Here is a 23,622-nt window from a genome sequence, read left to right on the forward strand (position 1 = left end):
TGGAAGACGGATCACGTGGGATATTTGCTGGAAAGAGAAACGCAGGAGGGTGCAGGAGTCCTGGTTCAGACCCAGGAGATGCCCCAAGTGCAGGGAGCCGAGCCCCCCTTCTGTGGAAGGAGAGCAAAGGACCCTCAGCAACACACCTGATCACCCCCAGCTAGTGTCAGAAAAGCTTTGTTACCATATCTTTTGCTCTCCCAGCAGGAATCAGAGCAAATCTACCCACTGAACATTCTAGATAACTCCACAGTGACCTTTGGGGACTAAAGTTTGCAAACCAAAAACTTCTAACCCACTGCCTTTTCTAACTAAGCTTTCCCAGGCCTGGGGAAATCCTCTCCTGACCCTTTATCAATTAATCAGACAAGAGCAACCTTTGAGGGGTTCGCATTTCTGGGGCTCAAGGGGGCTGTAGAGGAGAGAGGGCTGGAAACCCAGCCTCAAGTCACCCGAAGCTGGAGACGGAGCCTCGAGGTAATCCTCTCCTCGGGAGGCCGACTAACCACAGAGGCCCCTGCCAGGCCGGAGCCCAAAGCCAGGAGCACAACCAGAGCCTCCGGCGCGACCACAAACCCTGCCTGCGCGACCACGGTTTGTGAAACAGTAACTCTGTGAAAGCAGCCGGCCGGCCCGCCCCTCCGGTGGGAACGCACCTCCTCTGATTGGCGGCTTCCCCTCCCCAGGCCCGGCCAAGGCAGAGGGATTTCCGAAGCGGAATCGGCTAAAGCTGTTGAAGACGACAGAACGCTAGCACGGGAAGGGGCCTCCAGCGCCCTCATTTTATGGAAGAGAGAGCTGACACCTCAAAAGGAGAAGCTGCAATGCACCTCGCTCCCGCCCCCCTCCCCTGCCCCCCATCCCCACCAGGGTAAATAACCTTCCCTGCAACACCACAGGAAAAGACGCTGATGCCAAGAACCGGACATACAGACAGGTTGGGATCTAAGGGGGGCCGGGGGGGGGGGGGCTGGAGGTTTGGGGGTGCAAAAAGAAATTGAGAAAACACTCCTGTGCCTTTAAGGACTGCAACTGCCGCCAGCACTGTACTTGCTCTTAGGGGGTCCCAGACCAGGCGGGCGGGGCTGGGTAGTGGTCAGTCACCACGGCAGTCCTGGGGACCTTCGGTGACAACATGTGTCTACGTGTCCTAAAACCTCCGTGCGCGGCACTTGGAGGGTCTCCCTCGAGGACCAAACCAGGTTCCAAGTCACCCAGGAGGAAAGGAGTTGGGAAGAACGCCACATGGGTGGAGAAGCAGGGAGGAAAGAGACCAACTTTAGAAAGTCTGGAAGAGGATTCATGCAGCACAAAAGACCCAACTGCAACCGCAGGGGCAAAGAAGTCAGGAAATGCTGCCGGATCAGCCAGCCCAGTGGCCAGACCGCCAGCCAGAGGGTCAAACTGGGATGGAGGGGGCGGAGGTTTAAATTTAGCCAGGTAAACAGAGCCTTTGCCAGGGGGAGAGGGCCCGGTAGGAGCGGAGCAGTCACCTGCTCTGTGCAGTTGGGGGACCTGTCGCTGAAGGAAGGGCACAGGAACTACCCCCAACAGCAGGTGGGCTCCCAGGTTGGCTCCTGGCTCCACCAACAAGCTAGCCACCATGCTCCTCAGAGTTGGATAGAAGGTTATTATTACTTTAAAAGGTGGCTCAATTTGGAAACAACCAGACCTTCTCATCTCTATCATGATATCTACTCCCAACCCCTCTGCTGGATTTTTCTGGATTCCTACATACAGTTTAAAGATGCTCAGTAGAAACCAGGCAGGGATGCCCAGATGAGGCTGGGGAGCTTCCATATTCTCTCCTCCTTAGAGGATCTTTATAGCTTAGTGCTGTTGTGAGTCTTAAAGAGACCTGAAGGAGTTACAAACACTCAGGATTGTGTTCAGGTGTGGGGGTGAACAAAGGTGGAGTCTGAAGGAAGACCTGTTTAGAAGACTACAGAGATAAATGGCAGGTAGTTTGAAAAGGAGCTAGGGAGGACCAAACCAGAAGAGTGAACAGGAAAGCTTTTGTGGACATGTTGTTTTTTTTAGTTCAGAGAAGGCAAGGACTATCACCTCATATAAAAATTTCCTCCCCTGCTGGAGATGCCAGATGTGGCAATCCAGAAACCAACAGAACTATCTTAGAAGTAAAAATTAGAACAGACTAGCCTAGTCCTCTGCCCTTCTTGAAGAAGAGCAAACAAAAAATCTTTCAGCTGCCACTAGAGTTAAAAGGGGGGGGGTGGATATTCAGGTGAATAACAATCCCAGATTTTTGCTTTTCACAGCATATGGCGCCCAGCAATTTGGCAGTATCCCTTTCACTTACGCTTTTGGGCTTTAAAAAAATTTTAGAAAACTTTTTTTTTTCCAAGTCAGTGAGATACCCTTCGAGATATTACAGCCACCAAATGAACTTAAGAGGGGTCTGGTTTCAGACATCCTGAGCAAACACCTAACACACACACACACACACACACACACACACACACACACCTTCACTCATATATTCATACTCAAATACATAAGAAGCGAAAGCCTGGGAAAGTAGGAAACCCACGGATGGAAGAGGGCCAGCAAGCTCTCCAAGGCTGGCTTCTGCACCCCTGGCAGTCAGAAGCCCCCGCTTCCAACGCCCTCAGTGTGCCACACACCCTCTGTCTGATTTTCTTCAGGAAAGAAAGAGGAGCTGTCTCTCACAGCTGCCCTTAGGTATTTATCCACCACTGTCTCTTTAGGTCCTTGTATTCCATTCAGCTCCTACCCTGGTGTGAGTTCCACCTGCATGTTTGAGTGTGGAGACAGACCCCCTGTGAAGTCTGCTTCTTCTCTTGGGCTCATGGACTTGGCATCACAATGAAGGGCCCAGCTACATTGCTCCTGGCTCACAACTGTGCAAAAGAGGTCTCTTGGCATTGCCTTTCCTTCCCAGGAGACACACCTCCCCCTTGCTATTTATAACCACAAATCTTCTGTGTCAAAGAGAGAACAGACACTATTTTGAAATGGAGAAAAACCACCACTCATAGGTCGGTGTGTTTGCCAGGACTTGTGTGTGTGAGCCTTGGACAGGCGTGTGGGCACAAGCTTGAGGCCTGGCATCCACTCATCCCTGGCTGAGATTGGGAGTCTTGCCTTTGATAAGTAAAGCCCGCAGCTGAATCAGACAGCAGGAGGTGTGGCTGGGTCCAGGAAAGGGTCCTCACACTTTCTGAGGGTGTGCCTGCTGCTCCCAGGGCCCTATGTTGCCTTAGGGGCCAGCCACAGAAGGAGTCACCCTAAGGTTCCACCCACGTGTGCGCATTAAGTGCTGGTGTTTGGCCCTGCCCTGCTGGCCCAAGGTTTTCTGCACCAACATGGATGACATGGCACAGATGCCCCATGACAGCTCTCTGTCAAGTGGGCACATTCCTGGGCTACTGTAGCAGTTCAAGGGACTGGTAACATGATCCTGAACCTTTCTCTCCAGGTACCAGGTTAAAACTCTGCCCAGGGTGGTAGTAACTGAAAGTTATTGCCAATGTGATCAGGTGGCAAAGCAGTGAAGGGGGGGGGGGGAGGCGGGCAGGGACAGGGTGGAGAGCAAATGCCTCCATTCACAGCTGGGTAACCAACCCACGGCCTGAGCCACCTCAGTTTCCCTCTTGCAAAACAGAAGCAATCATGCTCCAAGCAAATTGAATCATCTCTCACAGTGATTCGCAGGATGGAAATATCTAGGAAATGCGGCTCTGACTAGAGTGCATGGCCAAATATCCACTGAGGCTCCACGAGAAAATGGAGAAAGAGGGCACCCTCCCCCCACCCACCCACCCGCCTTCTCCCAGGGCTGGGATGGATGAGGCACAGGAGCGGAGGAGCAATGAAAGAAAACAGAAAGCTCCCAATTCCACTCAGTGCTTTACCTGCTCTGAGGCTTAGGCAGGAATTCGGGCACCAAAGTAACCCCGCTCCTGGGGGCTAAAAAAATCCAGATGTAGTCCTCGCTCCCGTCTGCTGATGCGGGACGCAGACCTCAAGCACAGAAGTCCAGCTGGGCCGACCAAGCCCGGAAAAGTGACCAAGAAGCTCCAAGGGGCTCGCACTCAGCAGGAACCAGAGACGGTCCTTGCGCGCGCCCGGGGGCTACAGCTGCCCCGGCCCCCTCCTCGGTCGCCCTACCCTGGGGAAGGACTGCGGCGGGCGCCGGGGCTGCAGGGGGAGGGCGAGCAAGCCCTAGCCTACCTGCCCGCGGCCAGGAGCGCGCCCTCGGTGCCCAGCCCCGCACGCTCACCGGAGGCAGTCGCGCGCGGAGAGTCCGTCGCCCCAGCTTTGTTCGCGGCCGGGGCACTACGCTTTCCCCGGCGCTCCCTGCCCCCCACCTGACCCGGGGCCGCCAGCTCGAGCCAAGCACCGCGAGGTTCCCTGCCGAGCGCAGGGCCCCGCTCCCCGGAGCCTCCGCGCCGCCCCTCGGCCCTTCCCGCTGCCGGGAGCCGAGCGCAGGCGGACGCCCAGGGGGCCGCTAAGTCGGGGCGCTCCGGGAAGTTTCGGCCGCCGAAGCCAGGACGAGGACGCCTCTCGGGCGGCGACAGCCGGGGGCCAGGGGCCGGGGGCGGCGACGGAGGCCCGCCGGCTCCCTTTCCCACAGCTGGCAGCCGGGCGCTTACCTGCATGTCCCGCCGCCTGGCAGGCCCGCGGGCTCTGGCTGGCCGCTCCGTTCGGCCCAGGTCTTCCAGCGCCCGGCTGCGCTGGGTCGGCCGGGCGCGCCGGCGTGCGGTCTGGAGGGCTCTGCCCCGCCAGGGACGCCCGGAGCAGATCCTACCGGCTCCTCTCAGCGAGCGGGCCGCTCCGGCCCCCGCACCGGACTTTTCATCCGCCGCCCGGCGCTGGGCTGGCGGCGTGGACCCGCGCGCTCCGCTCTGGGGGGCCCGCCGGGGCGTCTGCTCTGCCCCCCAGACGCTGGAGCCAACTCCGCGGGGGCAGCGGAACCTCCCCTCCCCCGGCGGTCCCGGGTCTCGGAGTCCGCGCACCGGGCTGCCGCCGGGAGGGCTCCCTGCTCGGCGCCCGGGATCCCCCGAGCTCAGCGGTCGGGGGTGGTCGGGGAGCGGAGCCCGCGGCCGAGCTGGAGGGAGGCCCTGGGCCCGCGGCGCCTGGCTCGGGCCGCCGCCGTCGGTCGTCGCAGGGCTGCGCGCTCTCCTCCGGAGCGCGGGACCCGAAGAAGTTTCGGCCCCAAGTTGGCTGCGGGGCGGGTGGCGGCCGCGGCTCGGAGTGCAGAGGCCAGCGCTGGGCGAGTGGATCCCCGGGGCTCCGCCGCCTCCGCCCCGCCTCCCGCGCCTCCTCCCCGCCCCCCGGCAGCCGCGCCAGCCCCTGACTCGCTCCTTCCCACCAGCGGAGCCCGCGACACCCCTCCCCAGGGCTCCTCCCAGGCGCGGGGACCGTGAACTCCGCACCTGCCTTCCGCCCCACGGGCGCACTCGCCTTGCCCCTCCGCCCCTCGGCAGAGCGGCCCCGGGCTTGGACGCGGGGGTGCCGAGGGGTGGGGGCCCGCCCCAGAGGCCCGCCGCCCGCCCCCTTCCCCCGGCCCAGCACAACCGCGGCCTCCTCCCGGAACTCGACCTGGTCCTCTGCGAGGACCTGAGGGACTCACCCTGTCCAGCAGCCCCCTCGGGGCACCCCACGCTCCTGGCTGGCGCTGCGGAGCTGGAGGCTCTGAGAGCAGGGAAGGTTCCGGCCATAGCTCCTGAATTTACATCAGCCACTCGCACGCGTTCGTCCTCCTTTGAATACCCCCAGAGATCTGTTATATCCACTTTACAAACTCAAGTTATATCCCCTCTTGATCTTGGACCGCCCCCCCTTCTCCTACAGCACCCAGCAGAAATCTCTGGGACTAGGAAATCTGGTGGAGGAGGGGGTACACCAAGTAAAATGTTTCCAAATGGGAAATGCATTCTCCGATGGCTTCTGCGACAGCTCTGGGGCTGAAATATTCGCCTGCCTTTTTATGAGGAAACTGAGGCACAGAACATTGGCACGACCAGTCCATAATCACTGAAGGGAGTTAGTAGCCTGAAAAGTCACTAGAGCCCAGTTTTTAGCCTGAGCTCAGACCGAAGGTTAAATACTTTCATTGAGGTCCCCAAGTCCTGTTGGTAGATTAGCTCATAGCACCTCTGGGTGAGCTGTCCAAGGAGTTAGCGAAGGCTTCCCAGGAGGCGGGAGCTCCAGCCCCAGCTGCTGGACGCTAGTAACAGGGCACCAACAAAGAGCAGCCAGCAAGGTTTGAGGCGTGCCCTCCAAATGCCTTTTCTTTTACATTCTGAGACCCAGTCTCTTCCCTGAGTGAGTAGGAGGTCACCCTGCTAAAGAAATTGCCTTTGAATGCAGTACAGTGAGGAAACAAAACAAAACAATAGTAATAATCGAAGGCTTTGCCTTTTCTTAATTAGTAACCAAACAAGGTGACAGCCTCCCCTTTCAGTGGGGGAAGGGGCCACAGGGAGTGTGAGGGAATGAGGGACCAGGAACCCACCACATTGGCCTGGCTATAAGGACCTATTGTCCTCTGGCTTTTACAATAAGGAAAGTAAGAGCTGTTTTAGCAAATACCTGACTAATTAGAGGGAAAGGCTTCCTTGGAATTGTGCTGCCTTGGGCCGGAGGTTCTCTACGACTTTTCTCACCTCACAGTGAATGGGGTTTATGAGACCAGGTCCAGCAACTTTAAATGAATAGCCTATAATTGCCATGGGGGGGGGGGGGGATGGTCCTGCATTCACTGAGGGGAGCTAGTTCAAGGCTTTATCTTTGGGGACAGATGGAACTGGGAGCAGAGCTGGTCTAAAGCAGCCATAAAAGCTTTGAATCCACTTTGTCAAATTACAAATAGGCTCAGTTCCTCTCCTCCTCAGAAGAAAGCATCAGTTCCGGGGGTAGGGTCTTTGCAGGAGGTCAAGGGAAAATCTGTCCAGGAGGCTCCTATCACTCTGGACTGCAACCTGGGGGATTTGGAGGTCCCCTTCATGCATGCGTTTATCGAGGCCTTAACACACAAAGATGACTCAGACCAGTTCCCAGCCCAGGGAAGTTTCAATCTAAAGGAGTGGGGTGGAGTTAGGGGCCAAACTTCTCATTTGGGGTGTAGAATGAGCACAAGAAGGGACACCTTTGCTTGGTCTCCAGCTGACGACCCAGGAGAAGAGCAGGTGACAGATGACAGCACTCCCACCTGAATGCCGGTACCTACGTAGTCCCTTTCCTCCTACCGTAGTCTCTGTCCAGGATGAGTCAAAACTTGTCGCCCACAGAGGAAAGCTGCAATGGCCCCAGGAAAGGGGCTTGTGGCCCAGTAACTGGGAAAACATTCGAATGAGGAGCCAGCAGAGTCCTGGGCCAGATTCCCAAGGGAAGTGGTGAGAGCCCCATCGCTTGAGTCACTGAACTGCTGGGGAGTCTAGAGCCAGCCCTGGAGGCAAGCTGATGGGAATGTGGACAGATCTCACCCATGTTTTGTCTGTGATTGCTGGGTGGGGTCTCTCGCCTTCTCCCCCAAATAAAACATATCCTGACTTGGCATTTGTGGTTTAAACAAAGAAAGAAAAAACAAATATTTGGGCCTATGAAAACGTGTACTGATTCCTGCTCCATTTGTTGGAGACACTGCCCCCCCCCCCTCCTAGCCATGCCCTCACAGGCCACCAACCACCCCCAGAGGTCTCTTCCAAGCCAGATGGGCTAACAAAACCTCGTTGGAAAGAGTCAGAGAGGAGCCAGACTCCATCTCCTAAGCTCTCTGTGGCTTTCCCATGGGGGTACGTCTAGGGCTGACCTCTGGCCCTTGGACTGTGCATTCTTTGGGCAATTGCCCCCTTACCCGCCCCAGCCCCAGCAGGAAGGGCTTCAGGTAGCACTGCTGCTCTGGCTCCTTGGCGGTCCCTGTTGCTGGAAAGTTCTTCATTCTGCCCCAGTCTGTTCTCTGGCCCCTTTCAAAGGATTTATTTGGGATGCACCGAAAATTTCTTGGGGAACCAGCCTGATGAGCATCTGCAGCCCCAAACAATCATAGAGGCAAAGCTAGTGACCTTATATCCTGACAGCTGGTTCATGGTGCTGTACCTCTGCTGTCTAAGCTACTCAGGGCTCCTTTTGTGCTTGTTATCTGGATGTTTTTTTAGGAACAAGGGCTTAAAAAAACTGGTGGGTTCTTTTTTTTTTTTTTTTTTTTTTAATGTCTTTTGGGGCACCTGAGTGGTTCAGTTGGTTGAGCTTTCGACTTCGGCTCAGGTCATGATCTCACAGTTGGTGAGTTCGAGCCCCAGGTCACACTCGGTGCTGATAGCATGGAGCCTGCTCAGGATTCTCTCTCTCTTCCTCTGTCTCTGCCTCTCCCGCATTCTCTCTCTCTGTCTGTCTCTCTCTCAAAAGTAAATAAATAAACTTTTGAAAAAACAACAACCCCTCCCCAAGAATCATGCCTTGTGTGGTATATGCTCAATAAATATTAATAATAGTCTTTTTACTGTTAAATAGACATGACTTGATTTTCCATTTAGATAGTCTAATGTTGCTCTTGGTTCTTGAACTCTTGGATTTTAATCCCCATTTTTTTCACCCAAGAGGAGACAGAGTCCTAAATTGTCCCTTGAATGAATTCCTGTTTTACAAATATCTAGAATGAAGGAGGTGAAGGTGTCACTAAAAATCGGCAAAACCCAGAGACCCCCACTGACTGGGACGGCAAGAATTTCAAGTCAGTACCACCTGTCAAGGTCCAATAAAGGGACAACCAGAAGGGCTGACAAATGTGGTCCTGTTAATAAGCTGCTCCAGGGGCGCCTGGGTGGCTCAGTTGGTTAAGCATCCGACTTCAGCTGAGGTGATGATCTTATAGTTTGTGAGTTCTAGCCCAGCGTCAGGCTCTGTGCTGACAGTTCAGAGCTTGGAGTCTGCTTCAGATTCTGTGTCTCCCTCTCTTTCTGTCCCTCCCCCACTTACATTCTGTCTCTCTCTCTCTCTCTCAAAAATAAACATTAAAAACAATTTAAAAAATAAGCTGCTCCAATGCTTGACCAAAAATGAGGCACTAATTGGAATTGTTATCAGGAAATGATATTTTTCCTTGTGACAGTTTAACAGTGCCATGTCCCTCCTGTTTTCCCCTTCTCAGCTTTGACTGAAGTCCTCTTGTGTATTCTGTACTGAGGAACCCACTGAGGAAAGGGGGACAGAGCACCACCCTCAAGGAGCTTTGCTCTAGTGGTGGGGCCGGGGTACAAGTGGACAGAAACAAAACAAAGGACCAATGCCCATGCCATATACCCCTAGGTGCTAAAGCCATACCAGCTTACGGCCATCGGGACTAAGGGTAGAGGCCTGGGCTGTCCCCCCCTTCCTTCCTTGAAGAGCTCTTTTACCATGGACACTTCATCTCCTCTCTCTGGACCTCAGTGTCCTCACTGCTAAAGAACATGGATCCCACTAATCCCTAAGATTTCTTCCAGAACTAAATGAATCTATGGTTGAGTCAAAGGGGAAATGGAGAAAGATGGAAGTGTGGGTGGAAGATCATGAATTTGACTGCAACATTTTGTGTTGCAAAATGTGTGTGTCAGTAGGGCCATCAAGTGTTGACAGCAAGAAATAGAGAACGGGAAGGAGGGTTAAAGGTCAGAGTGGTGGGAGATGGGGTCTGAGTGAAGGGAGCTGGGAAATAGGAGAGCGGGTGTGAGGGTCAAGGCTGGAGGAGCTGGCAGAGCACTTGCTCAGTAGGTGTGGATAATCCTTGCAAGTTTAGCTAAGGAGGGTGGGGGAGGGACCAGACCGTGTGGCGGGGGCAGGGGGGGGAGGGGGTGGTGCATGGGGTCAAGTGATGTGGTTTTCACGGTAAGGGAGCCCTGGACACGCTTGAAAGCAGAGAGAAGAAAAGCGGGGAGGGTGGGATATCCCCGCCGTTAGAAAGGGAGGGGGCAGGGCTGGAGCAAGACCCCACTCCCTGGGAGGAGGGAGGCCAGGAGCTCAGCTGGGGGGGGGGGTAGCATTCCAGAGCCTGAGGGGCCCCTTCTTCCTTCTTCTCCAGAGACAGGACGCCAGGAAAGGCAGATACCCTGAGAATGAGGGGGGAGGAAAGGAGGCTGCGTTTGCAGTGAGGAGCACTGAAGTGGCCCCAAGCAGGAGACACACCTATGCCAGTGTCAAGGTCACTAGCTCTGAAGTAGCTCCTTGGGAGTCTTCCTTGGACACTGATGGGTTGAATTGCTGGTTTATCGGAATTTCTCAGGAAAGAATGTATGTTAAAACCAGATTCCAGGCGGCACCTCCAGCCTTCTATGTATATGTGGTTGCAGTCTGTAACTGTTAAGGCCCCACAGATGATTTCTGATCCTCAGCCCAGTGTGAGACTCAGTCACAGGGTCCCAAAGGTCCGGCACCCAGCCTACAAGGTGGAAAGGCACTTGCTGGAATGTGTAAAACCCTGGGGAAGGTTGTGGCCACCCCCAAGCCTCAGGAAATTACTAGTTAAGTCCTCTCAGGCTACACTGCAGTGGTGGTAGAAAGAAAGGGGGTGGGGTAGAGCTCAAATCTACCTGGTTTTCCACCAGCCTGGTTTCTTCCTGCATTGGCCTTGGCCAGGTCTTGCTGGGGTACACTCTGCCCAAATGACACTGGATTCCAGGTTCTGCCATCACCACCGTGTTTGAGTTAACTTTTGCTAAATGGTACTAATAAGGATGATAAAGGAAATCCACAGGTAATCCAAACATCTCAAGGTAAGTAACAGTTTGTCTCCTGACCTGTAATTATCATCAAAAGCATTTATAAACTCCTGAATTCCGCTCCATGGGGCTGGGATGCCTTGCTAGGCAGTTTCCTATCTGAAGTATTTGTTGGGCTTGAGGAAAGTGGTTGTGCCCCAAGAAGCAAACAGTGACAAGTGAAAACATATCATTGTAATGGACAGTTGTTACCCTTTCAGAAGGTTAAACTTAACATATGTAGTTTAACACCCTTCCTTGTTCTCCGGTTTTCACTATGCATTTATGCAGCCGCCTGGGTCCTAACGCAGAACTAGCTTGGGCATCCTGCATTAATTCTTGAGGTTCTTAAATATTTTGGCCAATAGGATCACCTACATCTGACTTTGGCTCAGGTCACGATCTTGCCGTTCATGAGTTTGAGCCCTGTCGAATCCCGTGCTGATAACTCAGAGCCTGGAGCCTGCTTGGGATTCTGGGTCTCCATCTTTCTCTGCCTCTCCCCTGCTCACACTGTCTGTCTCTCTCAAAAATAAATAAACATTAAAAAAATTAAATTTTTTGATAAAAAAAAATGACTCCTAAAAAATAGCAACCAGCTCCATTGTGAATTAGATTTGAACATTTCTCCAGTCCTGAAAGTCCTTGAGACTTCATGTGTCTCCATAAAGACACCGAGATCCAGGGGCACCTGGCTGGCTCAGTAGGTGGAACATGTGACTCTTGATCTCCGGGTTGTGAGTTTGAGCCCCACACTGGGTGTAGAGATTAGTTAAAAATAAAGTCTTTAGGGAAAAACAAAAAAGACACCAAGGTTGAGAAAAATGGATCAAAGGAGACAGAGTGCGAATTTCCTTTCCTGCCAAGTTTCAAATATGGGCCTTGAACACCTTGAGATCTAAAAGGAGAAGGGACCGGGGCGCCTGGGTGGCTCAGTCGGTTGAGCGGCCGACTTCGGCTCAGGTCATGATCTCGAGGTCCGTGAGTTTGAGCCCCGCGTCGGGCTCTGTGCTGACAGCTCAGAACCTGGAGCCTGTTTCAGATTCTGTGTCTCCCTCTCTCTGACCCTCCCCTGTTCATGCTCTGTCTCTCTCTGTCTCAAAAATAAATAAACGTTAAAAAAAAAATTTTTTTTAAAGGAGAAGGGACAGATAAATGCCAGTGGTTTTTACAGGTTTAGTAATGTGCGGGAGGTGCTGACTTGCTTTTCCCAAGCCTGAGTAGGAAGGAGGGAAACAGATGAGGAGAGAACAGGGCAAGAGGCAACTGGCCCAGGGAGGGGAAGAGCTGGTAGTGACCTCACCCTCACGCAGAGTGCTGAGGTCCTCCTTCATGCCTGGCCTCCTACCTCCCCCTTTAATTTCCTTTTTGCCTTCTTGTAGCCTGATAACCATACCTGTATCCTCACCTGCCTATCTCATTCTTGGGCTGCCGTCTGTGGTGTGCTTTAACAGGAAATTCTGGAAAGAGAAGATCCACCAGATCCACAGCAGATGATTCTCCAGTGGTGGAATTTTAGGCACTGAGACCTCTGAGTGCAGGAGATATTTCAGGGCCCCACGGATAGGTAGAGGGACCCACGGGAGCCTCCCCAGTGCCTCTGGGTCTTACCACCCAGGCAGCTACTTGCCTCTGTTGGCTCCCCACCGCCCCAACCACTGGCAGGCAGCCAGGAGCTGCTCGCTTGGCTTCCTTAATTTAAATGTCCTTTTGGGGGACACCTGGGTGGCTCAGTGGGTTAAATGTCCGATTTCAGCTCAGGTCATGATCTAACCGCTCATGAGTTCGAGCCCCGCATCGGGTTCTGTGCTGACAGCTCAGAGCCTGGAGCCTGTTTCCAATTCTGTGTCTCCTGCTCTCTCTGCCCTTCTCCTGCTCACACTCTGTCTCTTTCTCTAAAACATAAATAAACCTTAAAAAAAAATTTTTTTTAAATGTCCGTCTGGCTTTGCAGTAAGTTCAGGGTCTCCAGAAGCTAACAGTGAAGGCCCAGGTAATTGAAAGCTAAGCCAGGCAACCCAGTCCTCAAGATTTTCCCTCCCTGGGAGGGGTTTTGAGTGTGTGTTTCAAAGATGCCTTCATTCTGCCAAATAAAGGATCTGAACAAATCTGGTCACAATCGGTATTTTAAAACCTTCTCCCTTTGCACTTAGAGAATTCTCGGCCTGGCCCTGCTTGCAATGATGGCTGATGACAGTGACCCAGGCAGACAGAGGCCACTCATTTGCTCCAAATACCAAGCACATAAATATTTACTGCGGTCCAAGCCAGATCCGTGTGCCTTTTATGTGGTGGGAAAGATGAATGAACCAGGTAGACTGGCAGTTGGGCCGGGAAAGGAAGAGGAAGGGGAGTTTCTTCTCTGGGGAGCAGCCATCTAAGAGCTGGCAGAAGTAGGAGAGGGAGGTGTGCAGCCAGGGCTACTTGGGCATGGGGTGTCCTGAGAGGGTGCACAAGAGGGGAGCCTGCAAGCACTGTGAGGACTGAGCCCCGCCTGAGAGGGCTTCGGGTCACTCTTACCAGCAGATGCCAGGGCTGGAGGGGCCCCTGCGGCATTCTCTCCACTGTTTGAAACACTGTGATCTCAGCCTTGTCAAAGGGCCAAAGACAGGAGGAAGGAAGGGAGTCAAGGGAGGGTATTGACCACAGGCCTTTGCTTCCTGCCCCAGGCCAGCAGTGCCACCTGCTGAGGACTGGGTTCCAGAGTTCATGCTGCTAAGAAGGCAGTCCTGATGTAGGTCGTGCCAGAGATGGTGTGTCTTCCCCTACACGAGTAACACTAACACCTCACTCACGCCCCAGCCCCCAGGGTGAGATTCACAGAACCCACTGCAACTTTATTTCCAATCTCATTGGGGTCAGGGAGGGGCTGGCTGGGAGCAGTAAAGGATGTTCTGAGCAGCTGACCTCACAGGTAGAAACTCGGATCCCGGAGCCCCAGGATGAGATACCGGGCAGCCCCAGGGTGCCATCCTTTCTGTCCACTAACTCCTCCCCACACAGGCTGCTACAACAAGGGGAACCACTTAACCCGGGGCTGTTTCTGGGACTTCCCACTTGACCTCTGCTCTGCTCCAAAGGGTGGCCGAGAGAGACAGAAGCAAAGCCGTGGAAGGAACTCCATTCGGCCTCTGTTTCTAACTAAAGGAGATGTCCATCTTCTCCTGAACCAAGCCCGGAAGCCTCCTCCTCTCTGGTTTCCCTTCAGGGGACCAGGCATGGTGGTCGGGGTGGAGCTGAGGTCTTCTGTGGGTGGGGGAGGGAACACCTTCTCCAGCAGAACCCAGCATTAGAAGCACAGTCTTGGTAGCATGGATTCAGGAGTTCAGTCCTCAGGAAAAGTTTTTGGATTAGGATAGTTTCCATGGCTACTGATGGGGGGGGGGGGTGCTGTCAACTGTGCCGTACCGTATAGATAGCTGTTCATTTTTATAAATATTCTATTGGCCTTTGGTGTGAGAAAGTATGCCTTAGTCCAGGACTCACTTCTGCAGGAGAATTATAATAATACCAGCACAACAATAATAACGACCTGTTCTAATTAAGCACTTGCAGTGGGCTAAGGGATTTAATCCTCACAACAATGCTATGAGGTTGGCGCTTTTATTATCCCATTTTAAAGATGAGAAAACTGAGGTAAAGTTACCTACACGCAACTCCTTGGCTAGCAGGGATCCAGGTCAGCTGCACACTGGCTGTAGAAGAGCCTGTCTGGAGAGAACCCTTGCAGCTAGTTGGGTCAAACTCCCTGCCCCAGACCACCACAGACCAGAAGTTAGTCTCCTTTCCTACCTCTTACAGTCATCCAGGGACAGGAAATCTACTCTGGCCCTAATTCTATAAATCATGAGAGAGGAAGAGGGGGGCCAGGGAACTTAAGAAAAATGCCTAAGATAAAGTGCTTTTTATATATATAATCTGTTCAAGTTCACAATGAGGCGGGAAACCAATTTTCCCCAAACTAAGAATTGAGGAAAGGGCAGTTCTTTGATTCTTACCTCAATCTCTCACCCCTGGGGGCTCAGACGTATTCCTTTTAATAAAGCAATTTCGAGGGTGTGTTTGGAACTCCAGGGAACAAAAGCCCCGAAGTCTGCTGAGGATGTGAATGGGTCAGACCCATGAGAATTGGCCTCTGAGAGCGTGGGAGGGCAGCCATTTCCTTCACTGTAGTCTTACCGTGTCCTTTCTCACCTCCACCAAGCTGCAAAGGAAGACCCCACCAAATCCCAGGGTGGGGAGCTCCCCCTAGTGGCCCAATGGACCCACTTGCTGATGGCCCCTGGGGTCTTGAAAGGAGAAGGAAGCAAATGTTTGAACAAGTCCGGAGTCAGGCCTAAGAAAGAATGGGCCACTTGTAGGTATTATGCTCAAAAGAACTGAAAGCAGGGACTTGAAGGCATATGTGTACACCAAGGCTCATAGCAGCAGTATTCACAAGAGCCAAAAGGTGGAAACGATTTAAATGTCCATTGACTGATGAATGAGTAAAAAGGAACATTATTCGGTCTTAAAAAGGAATGAAATTCTGATACAGGCTACAATGTGGATGACCCTTGAAGACGTTATGCCAAGTGAAAGAAGCCAGACACGAAAGGACAGATATTGTACAATTCCACTTACAGAAAGTACCTACTTAAACTCTTAAAAACAGAAAGTAGACTTGTGGTTGCCAGAGGCTTGAGGGAAAAGAGAGTGGGTTTTTAGTTATTTGATGGGCACAGAATTTGAGTTGGGGATGATGAAAAAGTCTGGAGATGGATGGTTGCATAACCATGTGAATATACTTAATGGCACTAAATTGTACACTTAAGAATGGTTAAAATGGTAGGGGCTCAGTCAGTTAAGTGTCCGACTCTTGATTTCAGCTCAGGTCATGATCTCACATTTCCTGAGTTCAAGCCTCACATCAGGCTCTGCGCTGACAGCATGGAGCCTGCTTGGAATTCTCTGTCTCCCTCTCTCCCTCCCCCCTTCCCCCCCACCGCCCCTGCTCCTGCTCATTTTCTCTCTCTTTCTCTCAAAAATAAATAAATAAACATTAAAATAAAATAAAATAACTAAAAAGTGGCTAAAATGGGGCACCTGGGTGGCTCAGTCGGTTGGGCGTCCGACTTCGGCTCAGGTCATGATCTCACGGTCCGTGGATTTGAGCCCCGTGTCGGGCTCTGTGCTGACAGCTCAGAGCCTGGAGCCTGTTTCAGATTCTGTGTCTCCCTCTCTCTCTGCCCCTCCCCTGTTCATGCTCTGTCTCTCTCTGTCTCAAAAATAAATAAACGTTAAAAAAATTTTTTTTTAAGTGGCTAAAATGGTAAATTTTATGTTGTGTATGTTTTACCATAATAAGAAAAACAAACAATAAAAAAAGAGAAAGAACGGGTTCACTCATTTTCGTGGAAAAAACACACCTTTTTACAGCTTCCTGAAAAAATTTTCAAATCACCCCATTTATGTGGAAATTTCCTGTGCCTGGTCTCAGCCTAATATGAAATCTAAGATGAATATTGTCTTAAAATCCACTCAGTTTCAAAGAATAAAGTGGGAGAAATTACTCTACTTGATGTGAAAACTTACTATATAGTTACAGTAACTGAGACAGTGTGGTGTTAGTGGAAGGACAGAGAACCCAGAAACAGATCCCCACAAGTGTGCCCAACTGACTTTTGGTAAAGATATAAAAACAATTCACCTTTTCAACAAACGGTCGGTGCTGGAGCTACTGGACATCCATAGATTAAAAATGTGAACCTCGATCTACATCTCACACTTTATACAAAATTAATGTGTGTGTGATTAACTACTAGGGAAATGCAAACTAAAGCTACTATGAGCTATCACTACACACGTATTAATGAGTAGCTAAAGTACAAATAAGTGACAATGGCAAATGCTGGCAGAGTATGGAGGAACTGGATTTCTCATACATAGTCAGGGAACATATGAAATTGTACAGCCACACTGGAAAGTGGTTTGGAAATTTCTTAAAAACCTCAACATACACCGACCACACAATGCACAATTGCACACCTGGCCATTTATCCCAGAGAAATGAAAACTTATGCTCACACAGAAACCTGTATGTGAGAGTTCATAGCAGCTCTATTTGTAATAGCCAAAAATTGGAAACAGCCCAGATACCCTTCAGTAGGTGACTGTTTACACAAACTGTGGCATATCCACACCATAGAATACTATTCAGCAATAAAAAGGAACCAACTTTTGGAACATGCAATGATTTGGATGGATCTCAGAAGCATTATGCTGAGAAAAGCCATGATTCCATTTAAATAAAAGTCTCAAAGGGATAACATTATAAAAATGAGAATGGATTAGTGGTGGGTTAAGGATGAGGTGGGAGGGAGGAGGATATGTGTGGCTATTTAGGATAGCATAAGGGGGTGGCAATGAAGCAATTCTCTATCTTGATTGACAAGAATCTACACATGATAACATTGCTTGGAAACACACATGCGTGCCATGAGCACACTGGTGAAATCTGAGTAAGGTCTGGAGATTACACCATCTCAGTTTCCTGGTTTTACTACTGTACTATAGTTATGTAAGATGTGGCCATTGGCAGAAACTAGGTGAAGGGTACAGGGGATGTCTCTGTACTATTTTTGTAACTTCCGGTGAATCTATAATCATTAAAAAAAAAAAAAGACTGGAAAAAAATGCACTTAGCTCTTCAAGAGACAAAGAAGAAAAGGGCCAAGTAAGTGTGATGGAACATTTACCCTTTGCCCAGACCTGAGCCAGGCACTCTCCAAGGATCAGCATTTGACCTCCTCATGGCCCTGCAAAGTGTGTATTATCCCATTTTATAGACAGGGAGACCAAGGCCGAAAGTGGCAGAATTGTGTTGCAAACCAAGTCTGTCTGACCTTAAAGCCTGTCCTCTTTTAGGGAGCCGAAATGCATATGAGCTTCCGAGGTTGAGTGTGAGAGGAGGAATAAATGATCATCTTTGCTTTGCCTGGCAAAGCACTCAGAAATGAGCCCTGTGCACATATTGCAATTATTGTGAATTGAATGGCTCACTCCTCAGGCTATCCTGTTTGATGGCATCCATGTAAGCTAATCAGAACAAATCCTTGCCTTCTGAAAGCTCATGAATTTTCTTCAACACCACTTTTGCATGTTACTCTCCTGCCCATAAGTCTAGGTGGCCACTGAGAATGAGGGCTGAATCTTTGACTTGGTGCTTGGGCACTTGAGGCCCTGACCGACTGTCTCCTTAAGAAATGTCCAGGGGGCGCCTGGGTGGCTCCGCCGGTTGAGCTTCCAACTCTTAATTTTGGCTCAGGTCATGATCTCACGGGGTTCGTGGGATCAAGCCCTGAGTTGGGTTCCGCGCTGACAGCACAGAGCCTCCTTGGGATTCTCTCTCTCTCTCTCTCTCTCTCTCTGCCCCTCTCCCACTCACATGTGTGTGTACATACGCACACACACACACTCTCTCAAAATAAATAGAAAACTTTTAAAAAAAGAAAAAGTAATGTCCAGTGGTCCCTCCCGCTGCTGTCCATATGGACTGTCTCCTCCAGCTGAAATATTTTATGGCTCCAGACTGACTTACACACATCATTGTTTCCAGAGATCCTTTCGCTGTCCTTAGCCTATCTAGATTCTATCCATCTTCACAGTCCTCACTGTCTGCGAAGCCCACTCTGCTACCCCAACACTCAAGAGCTTTTGTCTCTACCTAGCACATGGGAGGCACTCAGGTGCGTTGAAATAGTGAATTATGATCTTATCACATATGGCCTTGTGTTGACACTGAATGTCTATTTATATGTCCATTTTACCTTTCTAACAGGATGGTGAGTTTCTTAGCTAATTAGCCCGCTTTGTATTCTCAACAGCCCTTAACCCAATTGGTTAACTGATTTTAAAACAGCCACTAAGGGTGCCTGGGTGGCTGTCAGTTAAGTGTCCAACTCTTGATTTCAGCTCAGGTCAGGATCTCACAGATTCCTGAGGGAGCCCCACATCAGGCTCCACCAGGCTGTGCGCTGACGGCACGGAGTCTGCTTGGGATTCTCTCTCTCTCTGTCTCCACCCCTCCCCTCCCCTCTCTCTCCCAAAATAAATAAATAAACATTTAAAAAATAAATAAAATAGCTGCTAACAATGAGAGCTTATTCTCACACCCACGACTGGATATCCATCTTTACCCCTGGTCACCTATTTGGATGAAACTGTCTCAGACACAGTCACCACAGAGTGTAGTGGTGGCCTGAGATACAGCCGCCAGCGATGTTCTAATTCTTTCTTCTTCTCTTCTTTCATGGAGAATTCTGAGTTGCAAAGGTCCCAGATGTGCAATATCTTCACCATAACCCACCCCCCCACCCCTCTCCTCATGATTATTTCCTTCAGCAATTATAACCTTCCTTGGGGGGTTGACTTGGCTCCTTCAGTTTCAAGACATGAGTCTGGAATGAACTCAGACACCAGCACTTAGCCGCGGTCATCCATCTCTCGGGATGAGCACATTAGGAGGGGGCCATAGAACATGTAACTGAAGAAGAATTAGTGGCTGGGGAAAGGGCTGGGCTGTTACTGAGTGGGCCTGATCTCATCGCCTTTCATAACATAAGTCAAGGCTGAGGCTCTGAGGGAGACAGGCCAGCAGGAGGAGGGTGTTTGTGAAACTCAGATGCCTGGAGTAGCAGCTTGTGTCAAAGGCAGTGAGTGGGAAAGGCCGCCTCTCCTTTCTGTCTCCATGTTCTTCTTGGAGGGTTCTTGAGCCAGTAAGCTGTAGTGGACATCTGCTCAGGGATGCCGTTAAGACAGAAGTTCTGGGTGTTCCTGAGCCTTGATGCTCTGGGGCCAGACTGGGGTTCTGCCATCAACATCGCTTCCCAGAGAAACACATGTAAGATGCTTTCAGGAAGGATTCAGCACATGTGTTGACACTGAGGTCTCTAGTGCCCCTCCTGTTCTCTGATCAAGCAGAAGAAGCAGACCCAACATCACAACTTAGAGACTAAAGTGGCTTTGTAGGGTGAGGGAGGTGGAGTGGTGGCTGAATCTGCATCTCTACTTTCATTGGTTGGGTCAGATCCAGGGTGTCAGAAGGAAAAGGTGAATTCCCTGGAAAGGTATTCCCAGAAGGTACATTTCCCTCCTCTCCACCATGATGCAGACACACACAGCTCTTAACTGATAACATGCCATTCCAATATGGCGGCACAGTAGCATGACCTGTGTGTAAGCCCAGTAACTTCCCAGGAATCCTAGCCAACATCTGGAGTTTCAACAAGAGGAAAATGGCGGTCTCCACAGATTTTTCTCTAGACTAAGTGTTGGCCAACTATACCTCAGGGGTGAAATCCAGACTACTACCTATTTTTGCATGGCCTACAAGCTAAAAATGGCTTTTACATTTTTAAATGGTGGGAAAAAATTTTTTTGAAGACTGATAGTTCATGACATGTGAAAATTATATGATATTCAAGTTTCAGTGTCTACAAATAAAGCTTTATTGGAACACATGCAGTTATTTACACATTGCTTATGGCTGCTGTAGTGCTGCAGCAGCTTGGCTAAGCAGTTGTATTAGAGACTATATGAACCTGAGAGCAAGTGTGGCTACCAAATTTACCGTCCAAAGTGAAAATGTGTGGCCACTTGTTAAAAAATTATTAAGAATTCCACGATGGCAACAATAGAGCATTAAACCCAGTGTGATGGCCCCTCTAAAGGCAGGGTCCTGTGTGACTGCCCATGAAGCCAACACTGACTAAAATATTTACTTTCTGGCTGCTTTCAGAAAAAGTTGGCTACCTTCTGCTCTAGGGATTCAAACACCAACCTAAAAAAAAAAAAATAAAAAAAGATTAGGTCCCCTGGGTGGCTCAGTTGGTTAAGTGTCCAACTTCAGCTCAGGTCATGATCTCATGGTTTGTGAGCTCAAGCCCTGCACTGGGCTCTGGGCTGATGGCTTGGAGCTTGGAGCCTGTTTCAGATTCTGTGTCTCCCTCTCTCTCTCTCTCTTCCCTTCTTCCGCTCATGCTCTCTCTCTCTCTCTCTCAAAAATAAACATTAAAAAAAAAGATTAATGTTATTCTCCAGCAAAACATTTAGAGAAAATTACTAAATTATTTCTGGACACTTTGAAAATAAATTGTTACATACTAGGACTCAATTTAGAGTCACTAAAAATCATTCCAAATTACACTCATTTTCTTTTATTTTTTTAATGTTTACTTATTTTTGAGAAAGAGAGAGAGAGAGAGACAGAGTGTGAGTGGAGGAGGGGCAGAGAGAGAGGGAGACACAAAATCTGAAGCAGGTTTCAGGATCCAAGCTGTCAGCACAGAGCCTGATGCGGGGCTTGAACTCATGAACTGTGAGATCAAGACCTGAGCGCAAATCAAGAGTTGGAGGCCTGACTGAGCCACCCAGGTGCCCCAAAAGCATAAATATTTTTTAGTCTTCTTATTTCTCAGATACCACGATAATTCATTTGAAAGACTATTCCAAATACCTTTATAAGGTTGGAAAGTTAATTCTGAAAGTTATTTCAAAGTTATTTGGGCTTTTTTTCCTCAAGCCATTTCAGGGGCTCTCTGTGAAGCTGAATATATATTAACATTTTTTTCAGATACAGAAATTGAATTTGGTACAAACCTAGGTAGCAGATATAGTTTATGGTTCCAAAATGGAGAAGGGGTGAATCCCCATCTAATCCCCAAAGGTTCGTATCTACTGACAATTTTAGAATCTAAGTGAACATTATAGTTTGGAAGCTGCACACAGTGTTTTGCTGTTTCCACTAGATATCATCAGCTTATTAAATAAATGTGAGCTGCAGTTTCCATAAGAGGCCCTGATGGGGTATCCATTTCTAGGTGCAGTAAATAATATTGATCTTTGCTATTTCTCGTAGAACAGATTTATTCTTGTTGAGGTAGAAAGAAAGGGCTGGGGGATGGTATCCAGGCTCAGGCTGTGTCTCGCCTCTAGCAGACTGGCTCTTAGGTTAACCTCAGGGCAGATGTGCTCTTCATTGCCTGTAGACAGGGAGGTTCCCTGAGCAGGGAGGCACGTTGTCGGGCTACGGCAGGAGGAAGAACTGGCTGTAGTGGGGGAACTCTAGCCAGTGTCTAGTTTAGCTGGAGTTGGGTCACTCCAGCTCAGAAGTCTCATGTGCCATGCTGGAGGGAGCCCAAGGCTAAAGAGCAGGGGCCTGGGTGTTGCCGAAAGTGGGATCTTGACCACATTGCTTATTATTTCTAGACCCTCTTATGTTTATCTTTATTTAGTTTTTCAAGTTTATTTATTATTTTTTGAAAGAGAGAGAGAGAGTTGGGGAGGGGCAGAGAGAGGAGATAGAGAATCCCACACAGGCTCCACACTGTCAGCAAAGTCCGATGTGGGGCCCGAACCCACGAAACCATGAGATCATGACCTGGGCTGAAACCAAGAGTCAGACGCTTAACCAACTGAGCCACCCAGGCTCCCCTCTTCTGTTTAAAATGAAGAGGGTGGACAGGATTATTTCTAAGATCCTTTCCAGCTCTCGTTATCTATGAACCTCTAAGAAAGTGTTTTCTAACATACATATCTGTTCAAAAATAGAACCGGCTGCTTTAGAGAGTAAGAGGGGAAGTTAGGGCAACCCCCACTGTTCTCTGACGACGATGCCCTTAATCGAAAGCAGCCTTTCTTTAATAGAAAGTGAATTCCTCAGGAGCATTCTGCTCTAAACCAAACAAATCTAATAAAAGGTAGTTGTTTCAACGTTTTTTATTTATTTTTGGGACAGAGAGAGACAGAGCATGAACGGGGGAGGGGCAGAGAGAGAGGGAGACACAGAATCGGAAACAGGCTCCAGGCTCTGAGCCATCAGCCCAGAGCCCGACGCGGGGCTCGAACTCACGGACCGCGAGATCGTGACCTGGCTGAAGTCGGACGCTTAACCGACTGCGCCACCCAGGCGCCCCAAAAGGTAGTTGTTTCAACCTCCTAGTGCCCTATTCCCCATTTAGAAAATGGAAGAAGCCCTCAGGTGTAGTTTTAGAGCAGACAAGAGGGAGCAAGAGTGGCCAGACAGCCTGGGCATCAGGGATGGAAGCCCCTGGGCAGCTTGGGGAAATGGCCGGGGCTGGCATGGTGCTGCCTGAGCCATTCACTATTCCAGAGACACTAGCTTTAAAGGGGCCAACGCTGAGCAAAGGAGGTGGGAGGCCCAACGAGCAGTGACCAGACCAGTGGAGAGGCCTTGGTGCCAGGCTGATGAGTTCAGGCTTTATCCTTGGCTAAAAGGAGCCTTTGCAAGATTCTAGTCGAGGGAGTGACAAGGACCAAGTCGCTTGGACCAAGTGTCCAAGACTGTAAGAATCGGGTATGGGAGCAGCTTTTAAAATAAAAAACATAATTGTGGTAAAAAATACATGACATAGAATTTATAATTTTAACCATTCATAGATATACAGTGCAGTGGCACTAAGTATCATAATACTGTATAACCATGGAGCACAGTCTACACCTAAAACTTTTCCATCATTCCCAAGAAAAACACTAAATTAACTCTATTCTATTTTCTGTTTGTATTTATTATTGTTATTTAAGATTTTATTTTATTTTTTAAAGTTTATTTATTTATTTTGAGGAGGGGTTGCAGAGAGAGAGGGAGAGAGAGAGAGAATCCCAAACACTGTCAGCTCAGAGCCCGAGGGAGGGCTTGAACTCACAAACCATGAAAGCATGACTTAAGCAGAAATCAAGGGTCAGACGCTTAACTGACTGAGCCACCCAGGTGCCCCTAAGATTTTAATTTTAAGTAATCTCTACACCCAACATGGGGCTCAAACCCACAACCCTGAGACAAGAGTCACCGGCTCAGGGAACCTGGGTGGCTCAGTCAGCTGAGTACCCGACTCTTGATTTT

At 50.0% G+C, this 23,622-nt stretch overlaps 1 protein-coding gene across 1 annotated transcript in view; it reads right to left on the minus strand.

The window, feature by feature from the left end:
* Positions 1-4,671, minus strand: part of WNT5B (Wnt family member 5B) — a 104,287-nt gene extending 99,616 nt beyond the window's left edge. Inside the window, exon 1 of the mRNA XM_042991505.1 lies at positions 4,638-4,671. Coding sequence (XP_042847439.1) covers positions 4,638-4,643 — 6 coding nt within the window. The 5' untranslated portion in view covers positions 4,644-4,671. The remainder of the gene's footprint in view (positions 1-4,637) is intronic.
* Between the last annotated feature and the right edge of the window lie 18,951 nt (positions 4,672-23,622).

Source organism: Panthera tigris, chromosome B4 (genome assembly GCF_018350195.1).
Source record: "Panthera tigris isolate Pti1 chromosome B4, P.tigris_Pti1_mat1.1, whole genome shotgun sequence".
Classification (NCBI taxonomy): Eukaryota; Metazoa; Chordata; class Mammalia; order Carnivora; family Felidae; genus Panthera; species Panthera tigris.